We start from the raw sequence: 22159 nt of genomic DNA on the forward strand, positions 1-22159 counted from the left end.
AAAAAACCCCTTTCAATGTACAAACATGAATTTAAAAACTGATTTTAAAAAATCACCTTTTTACATAATGTATATGGCAAAACTGCTTTAAATACATGGTTTTGGAAGAATTATTTACAAAATGTATCAGTCTGTGAAACAATTCACAAACAAAGCATACATAATTGCTTTACTTAAGTTGTTGCATCTCAACTTTGGGAGATATAAATTTATTCGGCAGTATAGCAAACATAAAAACTGACAAAATATCTTAAGGGCAACCAAAAATTTGATCCTCAAAACAGTTTAAATACTAGGACTGCCAAAGTTTCTAAACAAGGACATACTTTAATGATCCAGATGCCCATTTATAGTTCTACACTGTTTGAAGGACTGAGACAGACTCCCTTCAGTACAGGCAAAGCCGCTGGATGCAACCTGCTGTAAAAGGGACAGCTGAGAGCTATTGTCATTCGAAGAGTGAATTAACCTAGAATTTTCTTTTTTTCAATTTTATTAATATTTTAAAAAATACATAAAAATACAACATCCAATGTCTGAATAAATATATTTAACAAGTTGCAAGATAATACCTTATTTTACACAAAATTTTCAGCTTTAGAAATCTTGTTAAATAACTTCATTGTTGTTATATATTTCATTTTTGTCTTTTTGTAACAAAATAAAAACTCTGAAATTACATAGAAAAAAGACAAAATATTTTTGTCAAGGGATAAGATAGTCCACTGAAAACTTATTCACAATTCCACTGTAAACATTAATAAACATTAAAATATTTGCATAAGTGTGCTCAAAAATCCTATAAAAAGTGGAAGACTTATTACAACTGTAGTTTTCAGTCAACTACACTTCCTTTCACAATTTATTTTGTCCCATTTACACCTTAAACCTGGGCACACTGCTGAACATATACTTTGGCAGTTCTAAATAGCAAGTGCTTCCACAAAAAAAAAAAAGAAAAAGAAAACCAACAACAACAATAAAAAAACACAACATAAACCCCCTACTCACCAAGTGTTCAAATACATCTCAGTGAAAGTGCAGCAGTAACTATTTAGCTGGATATTTTGATGTTTATCATGTGCACTTGCTTGTCTATGATTTCTATAACACCTGAAAGCTTTATTATACAAATTCAAATTTGCTAAGTGCCCTTTTTCTATCTTCACAAAAAAACGAAAAAAAAAAATTAAAAAGGAAAACTTATGACAAATATGGCAGGCTGCCTAAACTTCAGTTATTTATCAGCTTATTTCTTTTGCAACAGAAAAAAAAAGAAAAGAGAAGGGAATAGATACAATCCAGCCTGGAAAAGTGTACAGGATATACTTAGCAATGTCAAACCAGTTGAGTGCTTTCTGTGGTTGTATTTCAGGGATTTGGGATTTATGTCCTTGGCAGCAAACTGCTGGGAAGGCAGAGAAAACATTTATCACCTGCATTCTACAGCAAGTACGTTCTGTGGGGGAGATGATGAGGAGGGACTCATTCCAGTGTCTGATGAAGCAGATGACATGGAGGCTCCTGCATGAGACACTGTAGAATCAAAAAAGCTACATTAGACCCGAAAAGTATCACACAAAGATACCCAGCCACTGGCGAATCAGAAATAAATTTCTTAACATTATTCACTTCAATTATAGTCCTCTTAAATGGTGCATGAAGGAATAACAGCATTTTGTCAGCAAAAATTTTGTTTGGTTCAATTGAATGGAATCAGTCTCTCATCACTTAAGTAACTCAGTTCAAAAAAGGCACCAGAAAATGTAAAGACTAAAGAGATATAAAATCTTAAATCCTGGGCTTCCCTGGTGGCGCAGTGGTTGAGAGTCCGCCTGCCGATGCAGGGGACGCGGGTGCGTGCCCTGGTCCGGGAAGATCCCACATGCCGCGGAGCGGCTGGGCCCGTGAGCCATGGCCACTGAGCCTGCGCGTCCAGAGCCTGTGCTCCGCAATGGGAGAGGCCACAACAGTGAGAGGCCGCATACCGCAAAAAAAAAAAAAAAAAAAAAAAATCTTAAATCCCTACTTGAAAGATCCCTGAAAGAAACTCACCTTGTCCCAAATCAGAAATGAGATCAACCTGAGATAAATTTTCACTATAGCAAATTCCTGCTTTATCTCTGGGCTATAGGACCATAAAAGAATTCACTTATCCTAGAGAATTTCTTTTAACCAGCTAACCATTGGCTGGCTTCCTAACTTTATCATGTTCCAATATACCCGATGGACACAAAACTCTCATAAGCAAGAAGCAGTAATCTAAGTCAGGTATCAGAATCATGGGATCAGGATGGAAATGTGGGTGAGTGATTAGAAAAAGTCTTCAAATGAATTGAACAAAACTCTCCAGGAGCATGGAGCATGGATTAAACATCATTACTCTATGCATCAGGTGCTCTGTCATTTTTTAGTTTTTACTTTTTTCTTTGCAGGGCCCTCCTATCTCCTGCTAATCTTTGCCCAATTATTCCTATTTTACTTAAAGTCTTAATTTTTGTTTAAGTATACATTCCTCAATGTGTGTACTGCCAAAATGACATGTAACTCATTACTACAAATTCTAATATGTGCGCTAGAAGTCACTCAATGTTTCACTTTAATAACTCACTTCACACACACAAAATTAAGAAAACAAAAAAGGGAAGAAGACTGTAAGAAAATCATCTTTTTAGTTGTCTGAACTTATATGACCTTTAGGAAACTCAAAGCCGTTGGAGGTTCTCTGAAGAAAAGCTCAATTTGTTAATTTGTTCTTCTTTCTGTATTTAAAAATGCTGTAAAGACTTCTTGCTATTTACAGTTTTTAAAGAAAAGGACAAACATGGAAGGTCGATCTCTTTCCTTTTGCTCCATCATATTTCCAGGAATTGAAAATTGCTGGACTTGGAGTAGAATGATTCGAGACCACATATGACACAGGCCATTTTATTAGTAATTCATCCCCTAACTCTATGCCATAGATAGAAAACTTCTCTCAAGATAGGCAAGCCTATCAGATAATTTACTGGTTTTTTCTTAAAGGGACATCCCTCCTAGAGCCCTCCCCTCCTGTTCCATCCTATTCCTGAAATAGTTGCTTTGTAGGCCTGTTATGCAGTGATCATTCTAGGGCTTCCATGTGCCATCACCTTGAGATTTTCCTTACTGTTTTCCTATGTGGGATTCCTTGTTTGCTGGATGTCATGTTATGTTAATAGCTTGGCTTCTAGTTTTTAGTGTCACCATTGAGAAATCTGACGTGAGAAATCTGATGCTGTTCTGAGACCCAGTTTTTTGTATATACCTTTATATGGTAAGCTTTTGGAACCTTACCTCTATCCACAGGGTTCTGAAATTTCATAATGTGCTTTGGTGTGATTTTTTTCCTCCATTTTTTATAGAGGTTGCAGGGAGTCCTTTCAATTGTCTAACCCATCTCCTTCAGTTCTGGAAGTTTTTCTTATTTCTTTGATCACAACTTCCTCCTATGTTTATTCAGTGTTCTCTTTCTAGAAATCCTATGATTCAGAAGTTGGACCTCCCAGCCAGATTCTATACTTCTCTTAGTTATTCTCTCCTATTATCTGTTTGATATTTTACTGGGATTTCTTTAGCCTTGCTATCTTACCCTTCTATTTATTTATTTTTTATTCCAAATATCATATTTTTAATTTTTAAGAGATGAATTCATTGATAGTATCATATTCTTGTTTCAAGACTGCAATATCTTTCCCGTAACTCTGGATATTAATTATAGTTTGTTGTTTTTATATGGCACATTGTCCAAGTTCCTTTTTTCTATTGAATATTTTGGTTTCTGTCTTTATGTAAAGGCTTTCCTCAAACATCTGGTCTTGTGGCTTCCATATTTAAGGGGGAGCATTAAAAAGCTAACTGGAGGCTATACATGAGGCCACCGGGCTTTTAAACGTTGGGCAGTGCACACATAGTGATTTGTAAGGATTTTGCTTTTTGGTTCAGGAACCTCCAAATGCTGGTATCTGTGTTAGATCACTTCCCTTGGGCTGACCAGTTTCTCCAGAGGAATCTTTCAATCTCCTTCCAGGAATGAGCATAAGCTTGGTTACCAGCTTTCAGAGAGATAAGAAGATGAGATCGTTGGTTGGAAAAGGGACAGAAGTCTCATCATTTAGTACTGGAAACTTTCACTCAAGCTCATTATTTTTGGTTTAGCACTTAACCCTCACCTTCAGCTATGGCTGGTATCCCTGAGTCTTTCTATAAGCCTGTTGATCCCTCTCAGCCTCCAATAACTTAATCTCCTATTTTCTGCTGGAGTTAGGGGAAAAGGTAGTTTGCTTCAGAGGCTGGGACGAAAGGATCCAAATTCTCCTTCCTTTTTCAAACCATCTCCAATTTTCATCCTCACACCTCACACTGTCCTCAGAGCTTTTCTGGGGTGATGTAGTATGAATTGGCTTGCTTCTCATTGTTTTGTCCCACTAGAAGGATAAACAAGCTTAGGTGTTTAGCATTCTGTCATCTGCTAGGACAGTTACAGTCCATCTGCTTCTCAGCTTCCAAAAGATATGCTGTTGACGTTTCTTGTCTACTGTAGTCAGTCTGCTGTCCCATTCTCTCGTCCTTGTGTGTATAGGGCTTTTAATTTTCTTTATAATTATTTTAGTGAGGCCTGGGCTTGAGGTATATATGAGATGTCAATGTTTAACTAGAAGTCAATGCTATACATTTTTAAGGTTTAGTTCAGATGCTATTCTCTCCTCATGATTATTCCGAAGTCATCTCTCCTTCCACCAACTCCTGTTCTTGTTAATATCACTCTCAGGGCCCTCAACATACAGTTCCACTAGACGTTAAGACTTTGAGATCGGGCCTCCCTGGTGGCGCAAGTGGTTGAGAGTCCGCCTGCCGATGCAGGGGATACGGGTTCGTGCCCCGGTCTGAGAGGATCCCATATGCCGCGGAGCGGCTGGGCCCGTGAGCCATGGCCGCTGAGCCTGCGCGTCCGGAGCCTGCGCGTCCGGAGCCTGTGCTCCGCAACGGGGGAGGCCACAACAGTGAGAGGCCCGCATACCGCAAAAAAAAAAAAAAAAAAAAAGACTTTGAGATCGAGGTCTGTATCTCATTCATCTCTGTACTTCCACCACCTGAAAGAGGGCCTGGCATATGGTATGTGTGCATTAATGTTGTAAAGCTGAACTATCTTATATAGTAGTTGCTTAGGAAATGACTTATGATCCCAACAAGATAACCTCCTAGAGGATAAGCCATATCCCTCTTCATTTTGATGAACCCCATAATGACAAATATAGTGACTGTTAATAGGCAGACAATAAATGTTTGTTGAGCAGTGAGAGAAATTCAGAGGGAGTAAGCTCTTCTTAAGAACCCACCACATTTAGTAAAATCACACATTTTGTAAAACAGTTCATAGTCTCTTTCAAGAGTCTCATTCTGATTCAGTTGTTGACTCACTTCAATAGCAACAAAGAAGAAAACACTAGGAATCTAAAGATAACAATTAATAAATATATACCATATTAAAAAGTGGCAAACCTAAATCTTCTAAAATGATTATATATTTGAAAAATAGAGGAAAGAAAAATTATAATCAAATTACCTTCTCTGTCTTTCTTTTTTAATCTTTTTCTCCTTCTATCTATGGTTGCAACTTCAGACTTCAAAGACATGTAATACTTTCTGATTTCCTGTAGTTTTTCTTGGAGAAAAGAGATTCTCTCCGTACTGTTCATGTTATCTAATTCATCTAAAAGAGGAAAAAAGTTAATTTGGATTTAAAAATAATTCTGTGAGAAAAAAAGATGGCAGTTCTATCAAAAGTCCAACTCATAAATCAACAAAAGCTTTAGTTTATTAAAACCTAACAGTACACTAAATAGGGCTCTATAAAAATGGAAGACCTTAATTAAATTCACAAATAAGATTTCTATATATATCCCAAATATTCCACTAAACATGTATTACTTAATGAGGTATTACTGAGATAATCAGAAAAGCACAAGGAAACATCAACATACAGCAACCCTGATCTACAATTGTAGTCATTTATCCAAATACTGTCTTTGTATTGATGTCTTCCTCATTTATTAGTTATTTCCAATTGTCAGTACAAGAAAGGGTGTTTTAAGTTTCATCAATTTATATAAATCATACATGTCGCATTCCATAACTGGAGAGCTTTCTCCAATCAATATTTATCAAGTTAGTATTATGAAAAGACACAGATTTGTATTTAAGATAATAAGTAGTGATTATTATTAAGACAACATTTAGGATACGTAAATAAATGAATTTGCTAATCATTATTCCTTATTTTGACATTTCAAAATATATACCACTTTGTAATATACATTCAAGTTTTCTATAAGTTTCTTACTGAGTTGAAAACTCCACTTATATGTCCGAGGAGATGAATTCGGATGTTTTTCTTTCTGTTTATCTTTTTCTCCATCTTTGACGTGAGGGGATATTCTTGCAGGAGATCGTGCAAGCTTCTGTGGCTTAGATACACTAAGATGCTTTACTGGGGTACATTTACTTGAATTGTCTAGGACAGGAAGATCTTCACTATCACTGCTTTGTCCTATAATAAGAAAAAGTTGACTCAGGTTATAAATGATAAAAATCTCAAATATTAAGATGCAACGGACCCAGTAATTACACTTTTCAGTATCCTGAAGAAATAAATGCACAAATGTGCTAACTTTTATAACAATAAAAAGATGGAAATAACCTAAATACCCACCAAAAGAGAAATGGCTAAGAATTATATATCAGTATTATTGAATACTGTGCTAAAGTTGTTAAAAAGAATGAGCTAGAGTTCCTAAGAACAAAAATGGCAAAATATCCAAAATACATTGTGAAATGATAAAGTTAAAAAACAGTAAGCACAGTATTGCCCCATTTATGTTTAAAACAAAACATAAAAACAACCCAAAAGGGGACCAACCCAAACTATATACATGAACAAGCATAAAATACACATCCAACTTTTAACATATGTATAACATATAAAATGTGTCATATATTTGTTTGCAAGTCTACATCCCTCCTCACCAAATGTGTACTTAAAGATGCTTTTGGTTTTCACTTAATAACAAATTAGAATTTTCTCTCAACTTTTTCTGCTTTTTTTCAAAGTCTACACCCTACTTCCATCCTATTCACTCTCAACAGTGAACCTTCCCTTCTACTGAAAAGGCAAAGTTGAGGGTTACACACTCACTTTCCCAGCCCCTCCCCTACTGTATCTGTCCTTATCTCCCTTTTTGGGTCTCAAAAAGAGGAGGCTGTTAATTCTGGGCAAACTAATCTCTTCAGCTATACTCTTGAAACCATTTATTCCCAGCTCCTCTGAAATATCCCAATGTCATTTTATCTTTCTTCTTTTTCCAGAGTCTATGAACATGCTTAAAGCTTTCCTACCTTTAGAGAGAGAGGGAGGGAAGGAGAGGAAAGCCTCCCCCTTTAGCTGGCACCTCTTTCCTTCTCTTTAGGGTCAAATTTCATGAAAGAGAAATTCTTTGTTATTCTTATTTCCATACTTTCTAATCATGTCTCCTTCCCATGCTCTTGTTAGGGCCCCAAACACTTACTATTCACCAAATTGAATGAATATATTTTAATCCTACTTGAATATTCTATTGCATTTGAAACGTCTTTCTTATTCAAACCAACTAGTGTTTACTGATTTTCACTTATCTCTAATCTGCTTCTACTCTACTCTTCCTGGCCCATTTAAAGGGATATGCCATATAATTCCACTTCTGGTCCTTTTTCTTCTCATTTTACAACTCTCCCATAGCAGCTTTATCATCTTGTAATCCTTCAACAACTATCTTCTAAAAACAGACTTTCTTCGAAGTTCCAGAGCCTTATTTTCCTAATATGTGGTACCTCTAAAAGCAACATTCCCTAAATTACTCTTCCAACAGCCTGCTGCTACTCCTATATGCTATATGTCAGTTAACCAGTTCCTCATATCTAATAATAATTGAGTACTAGTGATTTTATGTCCCAATTCTCTTAATTCATTCTTTCACTGCCTTAGTTAAGCCAAAGATTCTTTCCAAAAAGAAAACCTGATCATCTCCTTTTTTTTTTCCTTTTTAATCTTTTTTTTTTTTTTTTTTTTTTTTTTTTTGTGCTATGCGGGCCTCTCACTGTTGTGGCCTCTCCCGTTGCGGAGCACAGGCTCCGGATGCGCAGGCCCAGCGGCCATGGCTCACGGGCCCAGCCGCTCCGCGGCATACGGGATCCTCCCAGACCGGGGCACGAACCCGTATCCCCTGCATCGGCAGGCGGACTCTTAACCACTGCGCCACCAGGGAGGCCCCCTTTTTAATCTTTTTAACTTTTTATTTTGAGACAATCTTCAAACTTACAAAAAAGAAAACAATTACCAAAGAATGTTTTTCTGCCATTTGAGGATAAGTTGCCCTGCCATATTTGAATACTTTAGTGTTCTCTTCTTACAAATAAGAACATTCTCCCTGTATTAGTTATCTACAAATTAGCCCAAAACTTAGCAGTTTAAAACTACAAATGTTTAGTATCTCACAAGGTTTCAGAGGGCTGGAATCTGGGAACAGCTTGGCTGTGTGGTCCAGCTCAGGGAATCTTGTGAGGTTGCAGTCAAGCTTTTAGCCAAGATTCTGGTCTCTGAAGACTTGACTGGAGCTGGAGGATATGCTCCCAGATGGCTCACTCACATGGCTGTGAGTGAGTGTTGGGAGGCCTCAGCTCCTTGCTGGCTGTTGGCTGGATATGCCCAGTTCCTCACCACGTGGGCCTCTCCATACACTGCTTGAGTGACCTCACACCATGGCAGCTTACTTCCCCCAGAGCAAGTGATCCAAGGGAGAGCAGGAAGGAATTTGCAGTGCCTTTTATGACCTATTCTCTGAAGACATACTCCATCACGTCCACTTTATTAGTTAGAAGTGAGTCACTAAATTCAGCCCGTACTCAAGAGGAAGGGATTAGGCTTTGCCTCTTGAAGGGAAACACATCAACACATTTGTGGATATGTTTTAAAAAGCACCACACTCCTAAAGAACCATAATACAACCATCAAAATCAGGAAATTAACACAGATATATTACTATCATCTAATCCTCAGATCCCACACAAGTATCTCTACTTTTTTTTTTTTGCGGTACGCGGGCCTCTCGCTGTTGTGGCCTCTCCCGTTGCGGAGCACAGGCTCCAGATGCGCAGGCTCAGTGGCCATGGCTCACGGGCCCAGCTGCTCCGCGGCATGTGGGATCCTCCCGGACCGGGGCATGAACCCGTGTCCCCTGCATCGGCAGGCGGACTCTCAACCACTAAGCCACCAGGGAAGCCCAAGTATGTCTACTTGACCCGATAATGTTCTTTACAGCAATAGGATCCAGGTGAGAATTATACACTGTATTTAGTTATCACACCTCATAAATCTCCTTTAATCTGGAACAGTTCCTCTTTCTTTGACTTTCATGACCTTGACAATTTTTAAAATCATAGGCCAGTTATTTTACAGAACATCCTTCAGTTTGAATTTGTTGATGGGTCCTCATGATTACAGTCAGGTTATACATCTTTGACAGGAATATTACAGATGTGCAGCTATGTTCTTCTTATTGCATCCTGTCAGGTGGTACATTTCACTTTGTCCCATTACTGGTGGTGTTCACTTCATTTGACTAAGGTGATGTCTACCCAGCTCATCCACTGTAAAGTTACTCATTTTCCCTTTGTAATTCCTGCTGTCTTTCTAGTCTCATCTCCCATCACTCTTTCTCTGTACTCTAGACCTGTCTTGTCCAGCCACTGGCCATATCTGGTTATTGAGGACTTGAAATATGGCTCAAAGGTTTTTCTTTGAAATGCCTTTTATCTTAAATAAATTATATGCCCCTTCCTTGAAATATGTATCTACTGTAATCTAGAATTTCCCTTTCAGACTTGAATGAAGGCATGCTTTGGAGGTAAAATTTTAATTTGTCAAAATCAACCATGTTTATTTCTATTTACTATATTCTACAACTTAATTTTACTCCTTATTGTACAGAAATCTGTTTTTCATGTTATCTATTCTTACTGGTTTACTAATTTTCCTGTTTGTTTCAGTAAGAATTTTATTTCCCCATATTTCAAACTTACTGCGTTACTATTTAAAAGTCAGTTTTTCTAGATTAAAGGAAAACATTCCATTCAGAAATGTAAACTTAATCTGCTTTTATTACCAGAGCAAATGTTATTTTTCTTTTGTTCAAGATTCCCAAATGTATTCCTCTAATATTAAACTGCTTTACGTAAGAAATACAAATGAAATAAGCATAAAAAATAACCACAGCTATCCCAGCTCTAAATAAAATTGACAAGCTGGGCTTCCCTGGTGGCACAGTGGTTGAGAGTCTGCCTGCCGATGCAGGGGACACGGGTTTGTGCCCTGGTCTGGGAAGATCCCACATGCCGTGGAGTGGCTGGGCCCGTGAGCCATGGGCGCTGAGCCTGCGCGTCCAGAGCCTGTGCTCCACAACGGGAGAGGCCACAACAGTGAGAGGCCCGCGTACCACAAAAAAAAAAAAAAAAGAAAAGAAAGAAAATGACAAGCACCTTCAGATGAAAAACTAATGGAAAAATTGCTACTTTTCAGAACATAATAAACCAAATTGAGTTTTAGACTAACACAAATGATCAAGCCAACAAACTGCTGAAAGCACTAACACCATACTAAAGCCAGCATTGAAAAGTACCAACCTGCTCCATTCTTTTCATTTTTGGCTACAGCACTTGTTCGCTTTGGGGTTCGCTTCTGCTTTTTGGCCAATAATCCGCTAGTTCCATCACTTGGCCTTTTCTGACCTGAAATAAGTGAAAAGAGAGAATTAGAAAAAAAAAGTCAAAAGCAAGAACATTCATTCACCTATCTACTCTACATGAATTTCCACGTGTATGTTAAAAAGAAAAAAAAGGAGGGGAGGGAGGGAGAGAGGAATGACGGAAGGAAGGGAGGAAGGAGGGAAGGAGGGAGGGAGGGTACTTAACAGATAAAACTCTTGGCTTACTAGTTTTTGGTTTTAATACAACGGTTGATTTTCTCCCTAGGAAGTCCTTACCCTTCTCTCTGCTCTCTCTTTCTTGAACAATTATACTACAGGTACCAGAGGCAACGCTGGCTTCAAATCCATTTGCTGATTCCCTCTCACAGAGACCTTCTTGAGATTCTTCAGCAATACTATCGACCTCAATGGTTATGTCACTCTCACTTTTTATACTTCGAGACTCATCTTGGCTGAGAGTAAGTGGTGAAGCTACTGAAAAGTTATGCTGTACTGCAGGAGGTAGGGCAGGTGGAATAGAAACAAGAGAGTTAGTTTCAGAGCTTTCAACTACTACATCCTCAGTACTGGTCTTATCCTTTTCATCCAAATCATCCAAATCTACTTCATGGCAAACCAAGGTTTCCGGCCCAATCAGAGGCATTGCATCCTCTTCTTCTTTTAGCGGAGTATTTACAGTTTCTTCAGCTGGATTACCAAATTTTTCTTTAGTCAACTCTTGAATGCATTGGTTTGGCTCTGCTATTAATGATGGCATTCCTTCATTTTCTATTTCAAAGTGTTGTTCAAAATTTAAGCTTTTCATTCCGTCAGATGCAACACAATCACTGGTCCTTTCTTGAGAAATACTATTTGTCATTTCCATTCCATTCTCAATTCTTACTTTTTTCTCTGGTGATAACTGTCCCAGTATTTTCCGTTTCAACTTTTTTTCTTTTGTACATTGGTCAATTTCATCTTCTGTAGCAGAAGAAAAGTTTTTACTGTCTAATGAAGAAAATTCTATACTCTGAGCTTCTATATGAGGTTCAGTTCCTGCTTCATCCTGGCTAAATGATGAAATCTTTATAATTTCTAAAGAAAGATCTTTTGTCTTGCTTCGTCTTCCCTTTCCTTTAGGAGATTTTTCTGCCTCTTTCTTAACTTCTTCTACTTGTTCCACTTTATTTCCAAAAATCTGTACTATTTGTTCATTCTCTCCAACTTCTAATTTCAAGGTTTCTAAAGGCTGCATTTGAGTCCTATCATTTTCTTTTAATATGTGTGCAGCAATCTTTGGATTTTCTTCATCTAGTTTATCATCACTTAAACTTTCATTTTTTTCTAATTCTTCTTTAATATCAGGAGAAAGTTCTTCATTCATCAAATTCTTTTCTAAAAGGTCTTCTGTTTCACTATCAGATGAACAGGAGTCTGCAAGAGGAAATACTGTATTACAAAGGTTTCTAGCTTAATTACCAATGCAATTTTATAATAAAAATTCTGCCAAAGACAAAACTCTTATCAAGTACCTCTGAATACCTCCTTGTAGAAATTTCTTATGTAAAATAAATCAGGACTTCCCTGGTGACACAATGGTTAAGAATCCGCCTGCCAATGCAGAGGACACGGGTTCAAGCCCTGGTCCGGGAAGATCCCACATGCCGCAGAGCAACTAAGCCTGTGCACCACAACTACTGAACCTGTGCTCTAGAGCCCACGTGCCACAACTACTGAGCCCGCACACCGCAACTACTGAAGCCCGTGTACCTAGAGCCTGTGCTCTGCAACAAGAGAAGCCACCGCAATGAGAAGCCCACGCAGCAAAATGAAGGGTAGCCCCTGCTTACCACAACTAGAGACAGCCCACGCGCAGCAACGAAGACCCAATGCAGCCAAAGATAAATAAATAAATTTAAAAAAAAATCATACATTTGTGCCAAAATGGGGGAGGGCAGACCTCAAATTCCATGTGAAAATATACTGCATAGAAAATATTACTGTCTCACCCTATAAAAGAGCTATTTTGCAATTTTTACTAGTATCGTATTTAGGCTACAGTAACCCCTAGAAAAAGCAAAGGACTAGTACCGAGATATGAAGTTAATATGTTAAGTGGTTTGATCTGAGATCTAGAAGGTACTGATTAATAAATGAGATGCCCATTTTGTGTCCTTAGAAAGGAATATGATATTCTACTTAATTCTGAAAAGATGTACAGAATGAGAAGCTTGAATTCTCAAAACTTTAAATATTCCTCTGATTAAGAGACAGGAAAGTATAGGCCAGCTACCTTAAATCATTCTCTTTAACTCAGAAAAATTTTAAAATAATAACTAGGGTTCTAAGACAGTATAGAAGTTGTAAAATACAAAAATTCTACCCACATGGTGCTCATATTCTAAAGAAGTGCAAAAAAGCAAGCTTAAATGTACTTTTTAAGTAAAAAGGTGTCTAGTTTTATTTTGTGGTTTTATCATATACAGAATTTAGAATTTTTTCTCATGTTAAAAAAAGTAGGGACTTCCCTGGTGGCGCAGTGGTTAAGAATCCGCCTGCCAATACAAGGGTCATGGGTTCGAGCCCTGGTCCGGGGAGATCCCACATGCCCCGGAGCTACTAAGCCCGTGCGCCACAACTACTGACCCCACGTGCCGCAACTACTGAAGCCCACGCAGCTAGAGCCGGTGCTCCACAACAAGAGAAGCCACCGCAATGAGAAGCCCAAGCACCGCAACGAAGAGTAGCCCCCGCTCGCCACAACTAGAGAAAGCCTGCACGCAGCAACAAAGACCCAACGCAGCCAAAAATAAATATAAACAAAATAAATAATTTTTTTTTTTCTTTTTGCGGTATGCGGGCCTCTCACTGTTGTGGCCTCTCCCGTTGCGGAGCACAGGCTCCGGATGCGCAGGCCCAGCGGCCATGGCTCACGGGCCCAGCCGCTCCGCGGCATATGGGATCCTCCCAGACCGGGGCACGAACCCGTTATCCCCTGCATCGGCAGGCGGACTCTCAACCACTGCGCCACCAGGGAGGCCCCAAAATAAATAATTTTTTAAATGTAGTTTTTTACTTTTATGAAGTAGTTTAGCAAGACCATGTATAGTTCTGTAGACTGTACACTGCACATGGGCATGCATCTAAGAGGGCATCTTCCACTTTGTGGACATCTTGCACTTGTGTATTATGACAACCTTCCAGCAGATGGCAGTAAAGAGGAGGAAAGATGCCGTTTTCTCCACATGATGGACTCACGGCAATCCTGTGGTTCAGAAAAGCTTTTTTCTTCAAAGGAGGGAAATTTTTATACGAATGTTTTTCTAAATTTAACATTTCTTAAATTACATGGAAAAATATACAAAGGTAGAAAAGTGGGAAAAACGGTAAAATCAGAATAAAATATATTCACCTATATTCATCACAAAACATGCCTCTATCACATTAGTTTGTCCTGTCTTTGAACAACACAGTCACAACTTTATTGAAAGATCCTAGGTGAACAGCAATAGATTACAGAAGACACTGGCACATGCTTTGTAGGACAGTGCAGCACACAGGAGGATGCATGGCTTGTCAATGCACCCTCTGTTAAAATAGAATATTCCTATGGGGGACTCCCTGGTGGTGCAGTGGTTAAGAATCTGCCTGCCAACACAGGGGACATGGGTTCAAGCCCTGGTCCAGGAAGATCCCACATGCCACGGAGCAACTAAGCCCACGTGCCACAACTATTGAAGCCCGCGCACCTAGAGCCCATGCTCTGCAACAAGAGAAGCCACCGCAATGAGAAGCCCACGCACTGTAACGAAGAGTAGACGGCAACAAAGAGTAGAGCCCACTCGCCACAACTAGAGAAAGCCTGCGCACAGCAACGAAGTCCCAACGCAGCCAAAAATAAATAAATAATTTAAAAGAATATTCCTACGGTATTAACAAGAAAAGTTATTCCTAATTAAGTAAAACATCACTACATTTTTTTTTTTTTTTTTTTTTGCGGTACGCGGGCCTCTCCTGTTGCGGAGCACAGGCTCCAGACGCGCAGGCTCAGCGGCCATGGCTCACGGGCCCAGCCGCTCCGCGGCATGTGGGATCTTCCCGGACCGGGGCACGAACCCGTGTCCCCTGCATCGGCAAGCGGACTCTCAATCACTGCCCCACCAGGGAAGCCCAAAACATCACTAAATTTTAAATAAACATGATACAGCAAAATAAACATTTTCTTCAAATCAAATTTTGTAGTTTAAATCATATAGTAAAAGCCTAGGGACTTCCCTGGTGGCGCAGTGGTTAAGAATCCGCCTGCCGAGGCAGGGGACACAGGTTTGATCCCTGGTCCGGGAAGATCCCACATGCCGTGGAGCAACTAAGCCCGTGCGCCACAACTATTGAGCCTGTGCTCTAGAGCCCGCGAGCCACAACTACTGAGCCTGAGCTCTAGAGCCCATTCGCCACAACTACTGAAGCCCACATGCCTAGAGCCCGTGCTCCGCAACAAGAGAAGCCACTGCAATGAGAAGCCCGCGCACAACGAAGAGTAGCCCCAGCTTGCCGCAACTAGAGAAAGCCCGTGCACAGCAACAAAGATTCAACGCAACCAAAAATAAATAAAATTGATTCCTTAAAAAAAAAAACCCTAGATGACTTTCTATGAATCTCTCACATAACTGAAGTTTTATTATTTTTATTATTGATTTTTAAAAAACCAGTGATTCTCAGAATTGAGCACCTTCCATTCCATTTGACAGAGGTGAGCTGTCTGGCATATTGATGTGAGCACTTCTGGTACCTGATTTTCCGTCGCTGTTTGGAGTCTTAGACAAACCATATGGCATGTTTGATGAAAGAGTAGATTTTAAAGGAGGTCGTCCCCGTTTTGACTTCTGCCTCTCCTCATCCCTCTTTTCATCCTTTTCACTGTCTTCTTTGTTCTGGGTAACAACAACAAAATGTATGAGAAGCACCAGCTTATGAAAAATGAACAGTCTACTTCTCCAAGGAAAACTATAACTCAGAAAGGTTTGTTATGTCAACTCCTAATCTGTAGTTATGGAAAAATTAAAATTAAATCGTTTTCTAAAATATTTTTGTACTTATATGAATATGATGTTCTACAACTTCAGCTTCTAACACTGCAATTATATTGTGAAGGTCAGAGTCAGTACATTAGAGAGCTATACACTACTGTAGCTATACACTATACACTACTCAGCTCTCCCCCTTGTTTCTTACTATTCCTTGAGGAAAAGAAAGATACGTCATCATCTCTACAGCAAAGGCTGAAAATTGTGGGTGTGCATGAGGGCCAATGTATGTCTTAAAATTTAGTATTAGCTTCCAGCATTTAAAAATCAGATTTCGCATTTTAAAAAATACAGTTGTCTTGAAAAGTCCTAAAATCTGGCAACCCTGGGTCTGCATCCCACAGCAGAGTAGTTAGTTCCATTCTCTCTAGATGAGGAACTTGACCTCTTCTTTGTCACTCTCAGTCCTACTTTACCCCTTTTCTAGAGAACCTCATAGGCCTTTGTGTTTGAAGTCTGTGCCCTAGGGGTCGCCGTTTTTCACCTTTCCTGAAACAGCGTGGTAATGTGTTTACATTTTTTACTTTTTAAGCTTCTGGGTTGTAGAAGAGAAAATCACAATTATTTTGAAAGACTCAAGATGATTATACAATGAGAAAACAACGTTTATAGAAAATACAATATGAGTAATTCCTGTACCTATCATAAAGGATATGTTACCTATGTACATACTTTAGCTTTTTTCTTCTGTTTTTTCTTTGGTCCACCTTTGTCCAACGGCCAGATTATCCTGTCAGCCTTCACCCATTCATCATACCTTAAAATAAAGAATATATTAAAAATTCACAAGAATACCTTATTTGAAATGTACTCACCAAATAAAAACAACAGTGAGATAGGCTAAAGAATTTGGTTCTAGTGTTGGCAGAAATGTGAAGGGCACAGATGCTAGTTTGCTGGTAACATGTGTGCCAAGTACTCTACTAGGTGTTTTATGTACCTGCCACCAACAGGGCAAGGCAAGAGAATTTCTCAGGGAAAACAGGCTTACAGGGACATGAGGGTAGGCAAACGCTAAACAGATTCAAGACTGTTTGAACTGCCTTCTTTTCCACAACTCCCACACATCTGAGCTTAATGAAATAAGTTGATTATGCACTGGAATTCATTCTATTGACCGAATAATGAAAAACAAGTCAGGTAAATTCAAGTTTGTAATATGCTCAGTTTCAGATTATTTTATAAAGTCCTTTTCAACTCTTTTCCTCTCAGAACTCTCTCTAGCCTCCAGTATTTCTAGTAAAATTTTATTCTGAACTGTAGCACCTCTAAGACTGAATTTTTTTATAGACATTTCCTTTACCTATGTTTATTCTGTTTAGCTCAAGTTGAGAACTCCTCATTTTCCCCTTTCCCAAAATATTGACATCACTTCTAGATTTTAACATAGTCAGTCCAAGTTACTACTCAGGGGCAAATAAGGAATTAAACTTCCTAGAACTGAATAACAGCTTTTTTTTTTTTTTGGTACGCGGGCCTCTCACTGTTGTGGCCTCTCCCGTTGCGGAGCACAGGCTCCGGACGCGCAGGCTCAGCGGCCATGGCTCACGGGCCCAGCCGCTCCGCGGCATGTGGGATCTTCCCGGACCGGGACACGAACTTGTAGTTTACTGAAATTCACATGTCCTGTTCATATTATTCCTGGGTCACCTCTGGCCAGACCATTATGAAGAAATAACAGTAGTGGTTCCCGAGGAGATCTAGCTAACAAAACCATTTATACTAAAGTTAATTCTTGCAAAGAATGTATAGAACCAACCAGCTAGACGAGTAACTGCCACTCTTTTCCTATTTTATACTTTATATTTATATTGCTTTTATATTATATGAATATATAGGTTATTTATAGAGCTCAACCAAAATCTAAAATCTGAACATTTAAGCAAAAAACTACAGGCAGTCCTTGCTTTGAACTGCACCATGATGATGGGAACCATACCCTCACTTTGTTACCAAATTACCGTGAAGTCACGCAAAACAAGGAAACTGTTCCAATATGCGCAAGTTCAGCTGACACAGTACCATGACTACCTATACTATGGTTTAAAATGATCTTCTCCTGCATTAACCCAATATCTAGCAGTATGGAAGGTCAATGAAAACCCATTAACCATGTGAATTCCAGTTAGCTAACCAGTTATTAAGAACATGAGCATGTAATAAAATGACTGTATGAAGAGTCATACAGTTAAAACATTAAAAAAATGAGACAGAAGGATGATAGAAGGGGGAAATTCTGGAAAGCAGAACAGACACACTGATGGTAAATAAAAGTAGATGGATGTGAACTAAATAGAATCTGAGGAAAAGAGAAGGCTACAATGGGCTGCAACTGCAAAGCAGGGACTCCAGGTTGGTAAGTGCAGTCTTTCTTCCCAAATTCAGTACATACGTACAAAACAACGGGGAGATGGACGAAAAAGTTTGTTTTTAGTGTTGGCAGAAATGTGAAGGGCACAGGGGCTGGTTTGAGAAAAGAGAAAAGAAATTTTAAAGTTTTATACGCTATTCATTAAAACCATACTCTTTTAAAATGACGTGAGAGGACAGAAACCAAACTCCCCCTCACTGAAGAAAATTAATGTTTATTGAGCACTTACTAACTATATTAGGCACTAATTATATGAACTTTGCATGTTAATATAGATATTAGCACTGCTTCTCACAGAATCCCTGTAAAGTAGGTACTCTGTCTTCCCCAATTCAGATGAGGGAATTGAGGCAAAACAGGGCACACACTGAGTATGCAGGGAAATTTTGGAGCACTCTGGCCCAAAGCAACTACAGGGCAAGCAGAGATACTGAACACACAAGACTTTCTAAAGGAGAAAGAGAAAAGTAGTCCCTGACATTCAGGAACTAGCCTGGTACTATTAGCTGGGCCTTGCTGTTGCTACAGAGCTGTTCTGGCCCTCACAGCTTGGGTGTGTTGTTCTCATGCTGAATGTGAACAACTTCACAGAACATCAGCATCAGACAGGTCTGTTCCGTGACCATAATGGATCAAGACAAAAACAAGACCACTCCCTAGTTGTGTCTCAACACAGAAAAAAACAGGAACATTGTCCAAGCCACAAAAATGACCAAACATCCTTTTTTTTTCCTGACTGCTCCTGCTTTACCAATTATAGCATTAACCTTGCTCTAGTCTTCTCTCCTTATAGATAAGATTAAGATAGCCAATCACAGAATTATCCCCCACTTCTTGACAGCATCCAGTCTAGAGCAAAGCCCCGTTTCCTTAAACCCTCCCCCAAATCACCTAACAGAAGCTCAGATCTAAGTCCTATCTAATATTCTTTTTTTATTAATTAACCAATTCAGAATTGTTACAGTGCTTGATACAGGCTTGACTTCTGATAAATTTAATAAACAAACAAACAAACAAACAAAACCACTTGCACTGTTGGGCGCCATGGGCCTGGCTCCCTACAGGATGTTTCCACAGAATCCTGGGCTATTGCTTTTCCCCAAGGTGGTACTGTAAGCTTTCACAGATCCACCCTCTAACTGAGGTGCCATGTGGTTCTACAAGCTGTGTGTTCTCCCTCACTGAAAATGAGTAACAAATCCAACTTGTTCAACTACAGATGTGATCCTGGTGACCTTTGGCTGGAAGCACTGACATAGCTAGTAAAGCAGTGGGAATGACAGGAGTCTTGGAAAATTCAGATACAAGGTGTGCTTTGTAAATACATATATACTATTTGCTTTAGTTCTTTAAAACATTAAATTGATCTTTCTGAACCAATGAAAGAAATTTCAAAAAAAGAAAATAATTTCTTGCTTACCTGACATTCCATCCATAGTAATGTACCAAGTATAAAACTTCTCCATCATCAATTTCAGTGCCTTTAATACTGGCTTCATAGATTTTCTGCGTTTTCCCTCGTCCATATTTTACTTTCACTTTGGTTCCTGTTAGGCAAGGCTCTGTGTCTTCCTCATCTTCCTCCCCTTCAGAGTCACATTTGCTTTCAGTTTCTTCCCTGCAGTAAGTTATAACATTGATAATGCTACTAATAACTTAATGGAAAACAAAATAATATATGCTAAAAGAATCCAACATGTAGAAGAGTCACAACCTAATTCATGTCAGTGGAGGAGGAGAAGAAGGAGGAGAAGGAGAAGATTTTTATAGACTACTTACTAAGGACTTTATTTATTATGTAAAGGTGCACTGTACCAAAAGGAAATCCATACCTCTTAAAGGCCAATCAATAATCACAGTTAATGATGATGTGGAGTCAAATAAGTCACTTTTGATAAAGCAAAATAAGGACAACATGCTTTGAAAAAGTTTTAGGATTCGTACTCAAGTGCCACCTTACATGTGAAAATGACCTAAAGATAGTTTTTAACTTCCTGCAACTAAAATGTCTTTTAAGTCTACTTTACTACTACTTTCTGCTCAGTTCAGAATGGTTCTTAACCAAGACTAGTTTTTTGGTGGGCAAAATAATGAACAAGGGCTAACTACCTTAGTAACTCAATCTTTTAAACTATTGATAGTTTCTATTTTAAAGGTTTCCCCACCCTAACAAAGAAACAATAGATACTTGAGTTTTAGGCCACTAGTTATAACTGTGGGATAGCACCAGGAGAACAAAGCTTTGTATATCTTATGTTGATTCCTATTTGTTTTTACGCATCTCCCATCAGTTCTTCTTTGTTTTGATAATCAGATATAAAGGAGATTCACATAGGGAGATCCAACAATATTTTTCATATTTTTATAAATAAAACATTCTTTACTAGCCTGGCAAGGATTCAGAAAAGATTTGCATCAAAGATATACTAGTGTCACAAGAGTTTTAAAAAGCTTAAAAGGAGGTACTGTGTTCTGTCATAAACATAGGGCATTATTTTAGGGACCACTGGGGGACCCGACATGAAGAAGCTTTGATAACCCATTAGCAGTGGGAATGTTTTCTTTCCAAGGGCATCTTCCAATTATATCCTGATAAGGTAATTTCAAAACACCATGAGAAACTACTTAAGACAGAAGTCTCTATAAATAAAAAAGTTTCCTATTTCCATAATTCCTGCTACTGAATGAGAATACAGACTATGTTTGTATATTCAATTTTTATTTAGTAAAAGGAAATATCATTCTTCATATTCAAGTCTGAAATTTTCTGTCCCTAAAATAAATATTTATTCCATTTACATATCAATTAATTATAAAGGCTTTTTAAACCACATAGTGTGCATGTGTATATATGTGTATTACATGTTTGATGCATTACTATAACATATACACATTTTGATGCTTATTTTTAACAAATCTTCCAACTGTAATTAGGCCTTACTTTTTAAGTGGTTTATCTTTGCTTAAATTTATTGTCCAAATATTTCAAATACTATACTCACATTATACTCAACTCCAATTATTTCCTCCCACTTTCCCTAATGCTAATCATATTTCACGACAGAACTTGCTTTAGTCACTCATCTAATTCACAGGTAATTGTGAAAGCTCCTGTACCTATTTGTACTGAATCATACAATTACCTCTCCCACTCACCAATCGTTACTATTTTTCCAGTAATTTTCTCGACGGCTAATTTTCAGATGGGTGTCAGCCACTAGTCGGGGGCAGCAGGCCACTGTTCCCAAGTTTGCTTAGTAACTCAAAGTTCTAGAAAATTTAGCATCAGATGATGATCAAAAAATAACTATGGAGGAGAGCTTCTATACAAGTAAGAGTGTTATGCTGCTGTTGCTGAATTAAAATTCATTGTTTAGTAGTGTCTAAAAATTAGTAAATCCATTTGACAACAAAGAAATGGCCAACTGAACATAGTTGGACATTACCGTGATCTAGCTAGACTGCCTAATCATTGGTTATTTTTAAGTCAATTCAGTCCATATGTGTGTAATACATGAGAAAAAACAAAAACAGTTTTCATTCAACAGCAAACAGGATGAACATTAAAAGGCCGAAATTTAATTGTTGTGATGTGGGGCAAGAATGTACTTTCCGAACTAGAATCAGGGGTGCATGCCACTTATTCTAATACAATAACTTGAAAAAGAAAAATGTCTTAGATAAAGCTAACACACAGAAACATCTGCTAGTACTGTGCACCCATGTGTTTGTTAGCTTTCCCACATTGTACCTTTTTTAAAATGGAATTTTTGCTGTCGCTGTTTCCTCTTGTCCACTTCCTCCATTTTTCTCCAGCTCCCTTCCCTGCTGTCAACTGCAGGACCTTTCTTTTGACTGGGTGGCGCAGCCTTCTTTGAGGCCACTGTTTAGGGCACAAGTGCTATTAAAAT

The 22159-nt window shown here is 38.5% G+C and overlaps 1 protein-coding gene across 5 annotated transcripts in view; it reads right to left on the reverse strand.

The window, feature by feature from the left end:
* Window positions 1-650: 650 nt before the first annotated feature.
* Window positions 651-22159, reverse strand: part of ARID4A (AT-rich interaction domain 4A) — a 57696-nt gene continuing 36187 nt past the window's right edge. For 4 of the 5 annotated variants that reach the window (XM_060096146.1, XM_060096149.1, XM_060096147.1 and 1 more), the window contains exons 17-24: window positions 19669-19866; window positions 16550-16634; window positions 15523-15724; window positions 11091-12227; window positions 10732-10836; window positions 6362-6568; window positions 5585-5731; window positions 651-1536 (exon numbers count right to left, since the gene is read on the reverse strand). In XM_060096146.1, the coding sequence (XP_059952129.1) occupies window positions 1433-1536; window positions 5585-5731; window positions 6362-6568; window positions 10732-10836; window positions 11091-12227; window positions 15523-15724; window positions 16550-16634; window positions 19669-19866 (2185 nt within the window). In that variant the 3' untranslated portion in view covers window positions 651-1432. The remainder of the gene's footprint in view (window positions 1537-5584; window positions 5732-6361; window positions 6569-10731; window positions 10837-11090; window positions 12228-15522; window positions 15725-16549; window positions 16635-19668; window positions 19867-22159) is intronic. The other variant, XM_060096150.1, reaches the window with a different exon arrangement.

This window comes from Mesoplodon densirostris, chromosome 4 (assembly GCF_025265405.1).
Source record: "Mesoplodon densirostris isolate mMesDen1 chromosome 4, mMesDen1 primary haplotype, whole genome shotgun sequence".
Lineage (NCBI taxonomy): Eukaryota > Metazoa > Chordata > Mammalia > Artiodactyla > Ziphiidae > Mesoplodon > Mesoplodon densirostris.